At 38.1% G+C, this 12,353-nt stretch overlaps 1 protein-coding gene across 2 annotated transcripts in view; it reads left to right on the top strand.

The window, feature by feature from the left end:
- Positions 1–12,353, top strand: part of cab39l (calcium binding protein 39-like) — a 94,033-nt gene that overhangs the window by 66,161 nt on the left and 15,519 nt on the right. For both annotated transcript variants that reach the window (XM_048602821.1, XM_048602819.1), the window contains exon 5: positions 5,373–5,491. In XM_048602821.1, the coding sequence (XP_048458778.1) occupies positions 5,373–5,491 (119 nt within the window). The remainder of the gene's footprint in view (positions 1–5,372; positions 5,492–12,353) is intronic.

Genomic DNA, 12,353 nt, shown 5'->3' with positions numbered 1-12,353 from the left:
TGATGCACTTAGTTCACTATTCCAAATGACTTTCTGACCTGTTCAAAAAGAATTACTGTCACAAACTTAATCACATCCATCTGCTTCTATTTTAAAATCTAAACTCTGTTACAAGACCCTATGGACAAAAGTAAAATACTGCAGAAATAAGAAATCAGAAATAAAAGTACTAAGTGCTGAAGAAACTCAGCATCTCAACAGAGTTCTGAAGAAGTCATATCAGACTCAAAGCATTAACTCTGATCCAAATTCAACAGATGGTGCCAGACATGCTGGGTTTCTCCAGCATTTCCTGATAGTGTGTTTTGTGCTATAAAATAGTCATCAATCTGATGAATGTGATTTTTCATTTTACCTTGGATCACTTTCAAAGCTCATGGAAAATATTTTTTCATTTTATCTTTCTAGAGCACATTTGATCTTATTTCCAGAAGTAAAATTACTTGGTTATAACACATTGATTAATTCCATTATTATTTTACATATAAACATGATTTTAATTTAGCTACACAAAAACTGTTTTTGCACCTATTCTGAACTGAGCTTGTATTTCTTATTGCAAGGTTTTACAAATGAAACTTTGACAATTAATTGTCATCTCAGAGGCTTAAGATGAGGAATATTATGCTGTACTGCAGTCATTTTATTTGTTACAGCTCCCAAAGTATGTTTTAAATATGTAAATAATGGGTCATGTTTTCTAATTATAGTTTCAAATGCACATTCAGCCCGAATCCACTCTGTATCTTGGGCTGCTTTTACTTGGAGGCAGGGGCAGAAGAGCAGGAAGGTGGTCCTCTGATGACATACATATATTTCTGTTGAGAGGGCTTAGTTGCTTTTGAATCTGAAGGAATGGAGAAGTTAGAAGTAACCTGAAATATGTCTGTAGAGTGTATTTTGTCTGAAACTAATGCAAGATTTATCCACGGACAAAGATTAACTTTGTTTCTGAGCCTCAAATTTAACAGCAGCAGCCTAGGGACACAGACGGGAATAATTTTTATTATTTGAGTCTTTATCGCCTGTCAAGCATGCTAGCAGAGTTGGAAAATATCAGAGGTAGATATGTACGTTAGAATAATGCAGACACCGGATTTATGCTGGCTGCAATGTACTGGATTTAACAAACACATTGACGAAATCAGTGTTCTACAAGAGAGAACTTCACGACAGAAAAGAAGATCCAGAATGCAGTGTTCAATATTATGTTTTCTCTTCTCATTCAGGCCTATTGTTTCAGCTTTGACTTCAGCTGGCAGACCAATTTGAGCATAGAACACAGTGAACTGTTATTGGCTTCTATAAGAGACCAATATAAGTTAAATTTAGACTGATCATTATTATTGTTACAAAAATAAAACTTTCATCAAAGAGGAAATGTTTCCTGTCCATGTGATGATGAAGGACAGTATTTTCTTGCTGTTTTCTCATATCTGTAATAAAATGATATTTCAATTGAATAAATTTTGAGTGTCTTGAAAACAATTTTTTTATGTCTGACTGATTTGGTCTAATCTGCTATATTCATAGCTTTTTCACTCTTGTCAAGCTTAATGGCCAAAACATAGATACCAGGTCACCTATTATAGTGCTCACTGTAAACTAGATTATTCCCTGCTTTGTACCATGTTAACCTAAATGCATCCTGCTGCACTCACATTTTGTAGAGCTGTCAAGGCTTCAATACCAAACTTAATTGTTTTAATTAAGATGATCCTGAAATCACATACAGGCCTCCCTGGATAGATCCTATAGGTTAGAGGTTATTGTTTTTCTGTCAATTGAATTCAAAGACCTGGCAGCAAGTATTCCTTCATTTCATGCTCTAGAAACTCAGATTTTCTAGTTTCAGATCATGTCAAGCACTTTGTAAATGAGTGGTACCAAATGAGACTGGCTGCATTAGGAATTTTTTTTTTAATGAAAAGCTGTGATGTAGGAGATTGGAAATAAAAAAGAAAAGTGCTGGGGAAAAACTCAGCAGTGTGGCAGCATCAGTGGAGAAAGGAACAGAGTTAATGTTTCCAGAGCAGTCTTGGGAACTGAAGGGAAATGTGATGGGTTTCATATTGTTGAGAAAGAGGGAGGTCAGGGATAGATTAGGGAGTGGAAGAGTTTAAGGAGCTGGGGAGTCATGAAACAAAAGTCAAGGACGTAATTACAGTGAAAACGAAGTATTAACTCAGAATAAGTGCTAATAAAGGTCAGCTCTGTCTGAAAGCAAAACATGAGATCAAAACACCAGAATGACCATTTATTAGGAGTAGAGTGTAGTTAGACTCAAAATTTCAAAAAAAACTAATTTGGATTTAACAGCTGATTAAAATTTTGAAGGTACAATGGAAACTATAGACCAGTTAATTCCTTGAATGTCATTTTAGAGTCAGAGTTTTACAGCACCAAATGAGCCTCATCAGTCTATTGAGTCCATGCTGGTCATCAAATCTGTTCTAGTCTCAATTTCCAGCATTTATTTGTGTACGGGGCAATAAGGTAATCATCTAAATACTTCCTAAATGTTGTGATGGTTCCCACCTCTATGACCCTTTCAGGCAGTGAGTTCTAGATTCTCATCACACTCTGGAATAATCTTGCATTTCTAAAATACCTTCAATGAGGTCAACATGGCAGGCTCATGTGAAATAGGGACAGAAAAGCCAGCAAATTGGCTAAGTAAAGTAGAAAGCAAAGTCTACAAATTAAAAGGTATGTTTTTGGATTGGAGGAAGATAGAAAATGATGATCAATGTTGGGACCAATATTTAAGAATTTTGTTAATGATTTAGGGGTGCTGTAGCTAACACAGATAAGAAGCTATTCCAAAACTTGCAGATTGCAGTTAAGTAAAGTCAGGTTAAGCTTAAAATGGATAAGGGGAAATCACACTGGTATGGAAAATAGAAACCTTACTATAATTTTTTAAAATAAAGATAATCTGATGGTGTAGAAGATCATTGGGATCTACAGAAATATCTGCTTTGTCTTTTTGATGGTGTTAAGCTTCTCAATTGTTGTTGGAGCTGCACTCACCTGGGCAAACACAGACTTTTACATTATAGATCACTTCCTCTGGAGGCTGAGATGATTGGCCTCCATCAGCCACAAATATCCTTTTGCACTCGGTATAACTTGAATTGATGAAGAGTTTACCTCAATTCAATTGACTTTAATTTTGTTAAGACTCCTTGATGCCATACTCTGTCAAATGCTACCTTGATATGAAGGGTAATCATTCTTGCCTCGTCTCCACTCCTTCATACCGGGACAGAGGCTTTGAAGTCTGGACCTATGTGATCCTGGCAAAATGCAAATTGAACAGTCGTGAGCAGATTATTGTTGAGTATCAGGAAACAGTGGCTGAATGGTTAGCACTGCTGCCTCACTGTGAGGCAGCAGTGTACCTAGGTTCAGTTCCATCCTCGGGATTGTCTGTGTAGAGTTTGCATGTTCTTCCTGTGTCTGCATGGGTGTCCTCTGGGTGCTCTGGTTTCCTGCCACATGAAAGATGTGCAGATTAAGTGGAATGGCCATGCTAAATTACTCTGTAGTGTCCAGAGTTGTGCACATTAGGTGGATTAGCAAAGGGAAATGCAGGGTAACAGGTATAGGGTAGGGGGGATGGGTCAGTGTGGACCCGATAGGCAGAATGGCCTGCTTTCACACTGTAAGGATTCTGAGTACATTCTGCTTGTCAATAACATTTTGCATCATTGCTAATGCTTGAGGGTAGAGTGCTGAGTTTGCTATTAGTTGGATTGAATTTATCTTTTTTTTTTGTGGGTAGATCATGCCTAGACAATTTTTTACTTTCAGGCAGACAGCAATATTCGAGCTGTACAAGATCAGTTTGGCTAGGTGCATGGTTAGTTTTGGAGCACAAGTCTTCACTGTTACAGGTAGTCATAGTATATAGTCTATGCTGCAACCAGTGCCTTTTGCATTTAGATATGTCAAGTGAATTAAATTAGCTGAAAACTTGCTGTGGATTTCTGAGGAGTCCAAAATGGATCATCCACTTGGCGCTTCTAACTGAAAATGGTTGCAAATGCTTCAGCCAGCATATTTATTTTAACTGATGTATTGGACTCTGGTGTTTATTGAGAATGGGGATAATTTTTGTTGCATTGCCCAACTGCATTCACAGTGTAGATGTGGCAGAACTGCAGAGTTTTGGTCTAATCTGTTGGTTGAGATCACTTAATTCTGTCAATAATTTGCAGCTTCTGCTGATTACTGTGCATGTATTCCTGTGGCCTGTCTCTTTTTTTAGTTTGTTCTTCAATTCAGTAGCAGTTGAAACAGTTTTGTCCCTCTTCTTACTCCCTTTCTGAGGGCAATTTCAATCACATTGATGTCAGCAGTTTCCTTCCCAGAAGGACATTGCTGAACTAGATAGGTTATTGACAAGAATTTTAGTGGTTTCATGATCATCACCACTGAGACTGTTTGTTTTTCATTCCAGAGTTATTGATTCATTGTCTTTAATTCTCTCAGCTGCTGTAATAAGATTGAACCACTGTCCTGGAGCATTAGTTGCTGCCTGAGGATCATGAGTGCAGTATATTACCACCATACTAACCCTTACTAACTTACCAGAGTATTTAGCCAGACCAACTTTTAACAAATTGAATTAGTGAGAAGAAACAATCTGTGGAGGCAGCTTGTTTAATGAGCTGAATGGCTTTTCTGCCATCACCCTCATATCCATTATTCCATGGTTTTAATTCACTGTTGTGTCCTCAACTGTAGGACATTAGTTGCAATGATTGAGTGTGACTTAAAGCTCTTCAAGCAATATTACAATGATGTCCCGCTTTTAAACAACATACGCATTCCAAGAATGAGCAAGACTTCATGCTAAGTGATAGCGTGCACTATAACATGCATTTGTTAAGTAGGCATCCTTCCAAATGCATTTGAAACCCTACTGTATCAAGTTGATACTGATCATTGAGTTTTGTTTTATTTATTGATTGCTCTCAGACAAGAAAGGCCTGTCGGTGAACAAATTAACTTGGTAATTTTGAAGATTTTTTTAACTCCTTGAGTTATGTAATAATGTCAAGCAACTAAGACAGTTGGTTTGAAAATAGAAGATGCTTTGGAAACTTGGGTCTGGCAACATCTGTTGTGCGTCCACAGATGCTGCCAGACTTGTTGGGTTTCCCCAGTATTTTCAGTTTTTATTTCATACTTTTAACATCTGCAATGTTTTGCTTTTATTAAATGCTTTTGGCTTAATGTAGTTAATTAGTTATTTTGAAATCTTAAGTTATCCAGTGTAGTGACTACATTTTATGCAGTGTTTTTTAAGAATAGCACTGTACAAATTGCAGGCTTTTAACCTTGTTATATATTTTATGAAATAGGGAAAGAAGGATGTCACCCAGATTTTCAACAACATTTTGCGAAGGCAGATTGGTACTCGCACTCCAACAGTGGAATATATATGTTCTCATGAACAAATCTTGTTTATGCTGTTGAAGGGGTAGGTATTATCCAATAGTGTTTTAAAAATAATACTGTACTCTAAATGCCAAATAAATTTTCTTCAGAGTCACAGTATAATCTGGTGTGGATGTCTGAGAGTTTTTGGTATCACAGCAAGATTGTCAATAAAACTGAAAACTGCTATTTTACTTCAGTACCTTGGGCAGTATTTTACAGAAAGAAACTTGGTGTTCCTATTCAGGAAATGATGTGTACAGTAGTTTTTAATTAAATTTATGAATTTGATGTCATAAAGATAAGATGTAAGTCTGCTGTCTGATATGACTCAAACGTTCACATGGGTGCTGATGACAATGCAGTTCCTGTCAGTGGTGAATTGTACTTACAGGTCTTGCATTTCAAAATGTTTTTGTTTTACACTATCTGACACCATTACTTGATTCATATCATACTGGATGATCCTTCTATTCAGTTTTCTTAAGTGAAAAATCCTCATGAAATGAAAATTCCCACTGATGCCTTAAACAGCCACATGTAATTGAATTTAAATATACATTCAGTCTGAGTCATGAGGATAAACTGAAAGCAATAGTTTACATCAGAGATAGTAGGAACTGCAGATGCTGGAGAATCTGAGATAACAAGGTGTAGAGCTGGATGAACACCGCTTGGCCTGCTGTGTTCATCCAGCTCTACACCTTGTTATCTCCGATTCTCCAGCAATAGTTTACATGTTGTGGCACAAGTTTTAACACACAATCACGGATTCACATTTTGACTTTTGACCTAGAGGTGTCACCTCTACCGTTTCTAATGGGACGTGTTGGTGTCAATGCAATTTTCTCAGAGTTATTACAAAACTTAAAAGTGCACCGAGCGAGTCTTATCAATTTCGTCATTTCCCACTAACTGCCTCAGTTCTGTTACTCAAATAGAAAATAATAAACTTTTTCTGGAATAGAGTGAAACAGAGTGGCTGTAAAGGCATGAGAGCAATGTACAACCAGTAGGAGAACTTATCAGCCTGAACCGTATAGTGGACTGCTCTCTTTCACTTTAGTTCAGGATTGAAGTGGCATTGCAGAAGAAATTATTCTGCACCAACAATGGAGCAGATAAATAGAGCTAGAGTGTCAACAGGATGTGACTGAAATCTTTCACCGTTGTCACCTCTTAGCTAGAAGTGCCGTGGCACCTTTTATAGATAGATGGTGCTTTCTTAGAGGGCGTAGCGATTTCTTGTAAGAGCTAGATACTTATTTTTCAGATGGCTCTGATTTTCAAAAACCCTCACCATATGTACCTTGGGTGACACATCAAATTTCTTACAATTGTATTGGTCCGAGGTTGTCAAAAACTATCAGATTTAAAATCAATTGGCCTTGAATCACTAAATGTTTGGTTTAAATTAATTGGCTGATTCCAGCTAGTTGCCAAAACATCAAAACAAGTCTAAGGTTTCCAATCACACAGCTAATTGATACATGTTTCAATTTCAGAACTGGCTGTACATCTTCAGCTACATACAGGCATATTATTTTTCTATAGAATTCTCCTAAGTTTAGAAAAGCGCTTTACCTCTTAAAGGAAACACGCACTCTCTTCTCCCTTATCATCTTTTTACAAACAAATTCTAGCTTCCTGCCTTCCAATTCAGGATTACTCTACACAACTTCATAACACCTCCCTGCTTAAGGAAAAATAAAGAACCATTGTTATGATAAGATGGCTTCATTTTTTAAAAAATCTTAACACCACTATCACCAGTTACATAGGTCAGTAATGTAAACTTATACCTTTCGTACAAATTCTGCATTCATATTTAACATCGGACTATACCAGTTCTGTGTTACCTACACGTTTTTTAAACCTGTGATAGCGCATCTGCAGTAACATATTTACAACCCGCAACATGTACAATCTGTAAATTAAAAGCCTGTATCACAAGACTCCAACAAAATAGTCTCATTTTTTGTCCTTACGTCTTTCCAAAAAGGTGAAAGGGTTATGGTCTATATACACTACTGTCTCCGAAACATGAGCATTAAAATGTTGTAAGGCCAGTACCAAACTCAATATCTCTTTCAATGATGGAGTATTTTCTCTGGTGGTTATTGAGTTTCTTTGAAAAATAACCAATTAGCCTTTCAATTCTGCCATCATCCTCCTGTATCAACATAGCTCCAACCCCTACGTTGCTGGCATCGATAGCGACTTTAAAGGGTTTCAAGAAATTTAGTGTGGCTAAAACTGGTGCAGTGATTAACACTGCTTTTAAATTCTGAAATGCCTCCTGGCATTATTCCGTTCACCAAAATTTCGTGTTCTTCTTTAGCAAATCCATCAATGGCACCACCATGCTACTAAAGTTTGGTACAAATGTCCAGTAGAATCTGTTCAGTCTCAAAAATCAAAGCACCTCTTTCTTTGAGGATTGTCATGGAAATTCCTTATTAGCTTTTATCCTCACGTTCCTCGGGGTCATCCATCCATGTCCGATGTTGTGTCCCAAGGATGTCACATCTGCCTTCTTGAATTCGGTTTTTGCTAAACTTATAACCAGTTTTGCCTGCCGTAATCTTTCAAAGAGCTCTGCCAAATGCACAGTGTGATCTTCCCAAGAATGGCTAAAGATCACTAAGTCATCTATGTAGATGGCGCAATTAGTCAGTCCTGCCACAAGTCTGTTCATAAGACTTTGAAATGTGGCTGGTCCGTTCTTCATTCCAAAGGCCATTACTTTAAATTGATACAGCCCATTTGGGGTTACAAACGCAGAAACTTCTTTCACTGTCTCCGCCAAAGGTACTTGCCAGTAACGACAAAGTCAGTCTAATTTTAGGATGTAAGTGGCTTGTTCAACTTTTACCACACAGTCCTCCAGCCTTGGAATTGGGTACAAGTCCGATCTAGTTATGGCGTTGACCTTCCAAAAATCCACGCAGAACCTTGAGTGCCATCGGGTTTGGGAACAAACACGATCAGCAAACTCCATTCGCTTCAACTTGGCTCAATGATGTCTTCTTGGAGCATCACTTCAACTTCATTCTGTACCCGTGCACTTCGAGAGGATTAAGCCTGTAGGGGTGTTGTTTTATTGGAACAGCATTCCCTACTTCAACCTCATGTACTATAATATTAGTCCTCCCCATTCTATTCCTAAATATGTCCTCATATTGCTGCAACAAGCCTTTCAATTCAGTTCTCTGTTCCTGAGACAGACAGCTCACTATCCTATCAAATTCTCCAAGGACTTCATCATTATTTAACTTATTTTGAGGCACATCCAAAATCAAATCATCTGGATTTGATTCCTCACTGAGGGCAGTAACTAATACCTGTTTCTCTGGTTCCTAGTCCGTGTCATAGTAAGGTTTCAGCATGTTCACGTGACCTAGCTAGTAAAGTATTTTCCGATCTGGAATCTTTACCAGATAATTCACCTGATTCAACTTCTTCTCAATCTCATAAGGACCACTACACCTTGCCATGTAGGGATCCCCTATCACTGATAACAGCACCAGTACTTTATCCTCATGGGCAAACGTACAAATTTTAGATTTCTTATCTGCTTTTTGCTTCGTATGATGCTGTGGCTCCTTCAGATTTTGTCTACCTAATTCACCTAATCTGTTTAATCTTTCTCTAACCTCAGACACATAATCCAACTGTGAGTTCTCTGACTTCGGACCTATGAATTTTTCCTCAATTAATTCGTGTCCAAATATCAACTCATGGAGTAAACTGAGTTGGTTCATTTGGGGCATCTCTAATGGCAAACAATGTAAATGGGATGCCTTTTCCCAATCATTAGGCTAATCCTGGCAATATATTCTCAGCATTGTCTCTAGCGTCTGATACCACCTTTCCAATGCTGCCTTGGATTCAAGATGGTACGCACTTGATTTGAAGTGTTGGATGCCTAAACTATCCTTGACCTCCTTAAATAGTTTGGCAGTAAAATTGGACCCATGGTCTGACTGAATCTCCCTGGGTAGTTCATAACGGGTAAAGAAAGCAAGCAGCTCCTCCACAACCTTTTTTGCCTTAACATTCCGTAATGGAATTGCCTCCGGAAATCTCATGGACACATCCAATATGATTAGCAAATACTGGTTTCCTGTTTGGTTTTATGGAGAGGACCTACAATCAATCATAACCTGGGTGAAAGGTTCTTTGTATGCGTGAATTGGCAGCAAAGGCGCTGGTTTTATTACTGTTTGTGGCTTTTCTAGCATCTGACACATATGATAGGTACAGCAAAATTCAACCACATCTTTATGTAACCCAGGTCAATAGAAATGCCTTTGTATCATAGGCTAAGTCTTCCTCACTCCTAGATGATCTCCTACAGATAGTTTGTGTGCTACCCACAATACTTCCTGTCTATATACTACCAGCAACACAATCTGGCACGTTTCCACCCATTTCACCTCTGCTCTAACCTGCTGAGGTCTCCATTTTCACCTTAGGATTCCATCCTTAAGATAATAACATTTGGGAATACATCTGGATTCCTTTTCTGAGTAGGCTTTACAATATAAATCTTTGTCTCAGCTTTTTGTTGAAACTCCAGTAATCTTTCAGAACTAAGCATCTCTGTCTGATCCTCAACCTGTTCAGGTTTTTCCTTTACCATTTCATCAAACAAGATGTCAGCTAACTGGACCTCAACGCCTTCGTCTCTCTTCTTGGTTTTTCCTTCTTGCTGTATCTTATGACTGTGGGATCTTGTTACCACACAGTTCAGAAAAATTCCACAGTATTTTTCTTTCAACTCCTCAGTTCCCTGGTTTTCCTTCGGCTTCTCCACTACAAGGGGTGTCACTCCCATCTTGGATCCTGCTAGGTCATTTCCAAGAACAAACTGTATTCCTGGAATAGACACTTCTTTCAATCGCTCCCACTGTCACTTCCCCAGTCTTGATTGGTCTTTCCAACTTCATCTTACACGGGGTATCACTAAATCTCTCTCCATTTATTCCACATATTACCACTGTCTCGGGTAACATTTCAGAAAGAGTGTGAATACTTCCATCTCTTACTATTAGACACTGGTTATCTCCCGTATCTTTCAATATTTTAACTTCTTTACCTTCTCCCCCTGCTCTTCATGAGTAAACTTTACTCACAGAGGTGAAGTCTTGGTAGAGATTGGGCACCATCTCGCTATCCAGCCCGTGATTAGGCTGTGCACTCTCCTGCAGCTCCTTGACTTCTTTGGGATTTACTTCACTACTTCAGCTAATCCCACTGGTTTAACCTCTCTTACCACATCCTTTTTCCCAGTGCCTTTCTTAAACCACTGGTACTGTGACTTTGTGTCCCACTTCATTACAGTGAAAACACCTGAGGCCTTTCACCTCCTTTTCACCCCCTTGGGTTTCTTTTTTCACCTGTGGTAAACTGTTCCCAGTGTGATCTGCTTTTTGTTTTTCATTGAAGGATCTTCCTTTTCCCCAGTTTCTATCCTTCATGGAATGAAATTGTTGTCGGAAGCTAAATTTTGATTTATGCACTGATGTGTATTCATCTGCCATCTCAACAGCTCTTCTCACGTTGAGGAACAGAAAGCTCACACAATGAGTTCTTATCATTTCTGGAATTGAGTTTTTGAGCTCCTCTGGCAGAATAAATTCTCTAAGATCCTCGTATGTCTTTTCTATCTTAAATGCTCTCGCTCATTTTGAAGTTGCTACGTTTAATTCATTCAGACTCGACATAAGTCTGACCTGGTTCCTTCGTTATTTTTCTGAACCGTTGTCTACATGCTTCTAGTAGCAATTTGTAAGCACTCAAAATAGCCTGTTTCACTCCTTCTTAGTCTCCTGACACCTCCCCTGACAGTGCTGCAAACACCTCACAAGCCCTACCTACCAACTTGGTCTGAATTAACATTACCCACACAGTCTCTGGCCAATTCATCTGCCTAGCCAATTTCTCAAAGGAAATAGAAAAGGCTTCTACATCTTTTTCATCAAATTTCGGTAATGTTTGGACGTATTTGTATATATCCCTACCAGGCTATTGGCTACGATGAGTTTGCTCATCCTCCCTTCTATCTTGTACTTTTCCTTCCGTCATTTTGAAGTATTTTTACTTCTAGTTCCAACTTCATCTTTGCCAACTCAAATGTTCTTTCCCTTTCTGCTCTCTGTTTTCCCATTTCTCTTTCTCTCTCTCTTTGTTTTTCCTGTGTTTGTAACCATAATTCAAACTGTTTCTATTCCCTTTCATTCTCTAAATCCAGTTGTCTTATTTGCAATTTAATTTTTTCTAGCTCCCCTGCACTTTCCTGTTTCTCTAGTATATCTAAATGCTTGACTAACTCCTTTACAATTTCAACTTTCTTCTTGTCCTGAGTTAAACTCATTTTTAGCCTGTTTGCTAATTCCAAGAGGATGTCCTTCCTGGGTTTCCTGGGTTTTTCTAAGCTTTCTTAGCAAATTTGGGAAGCATCTTCAAATTCCAGAACCTCTTTAGCAATATTAACAGCCTTTTCCCTCACTTAATTTAACAAACCACAAGCAATCAAAATTAAACAGATTTTTATTTATAGATCTAGGGCACTAATCCCCAAGTCTGTTTAAATCTGTTCAGATCCCGTACACAAACCAGCCAGATTCCGGACTTGAGCCCCTAAACTGTTACGGAGAAGTGGAAGTTGATGAAAGAAAATCCCTGATATTAACTTTGAGTAACAAGTAACAATTTATTCATTTAACTGTAACAGTGAGCAAATTAACAATTATTAACAAACCAAACAGTTTCCCCCTTAACTAATTATTCTCTAACTGAACTAAATTATACTGGTATGCTGTTCCAATAAACACAAGTCCCAGTTGTATAAACCCAAGTAATAAGAAAATAAATTGAAACTTAGTCTCTCAAAGTCTACA

The sequence above is a fragment of the Rhincodon typus genome, chromosome 11 (genome assembly GCF_021869965.1).
Source record: "Rhincodon typus isolate 14 chromosome 11, sRhiTyp1.1, whole genome shotgun sequence".
Lineage (NCBI taxonomy): Eukaryota > Metazoa > Chordata > Chondrichthyes > Orectolobiformes > Rhincodontidae > Rhincodon > Rhincodon typus.
Note: the sequence above shows the minus strand (reverse complement) of the source record. Positions and strands in the feature narration are given on the sequence as shown.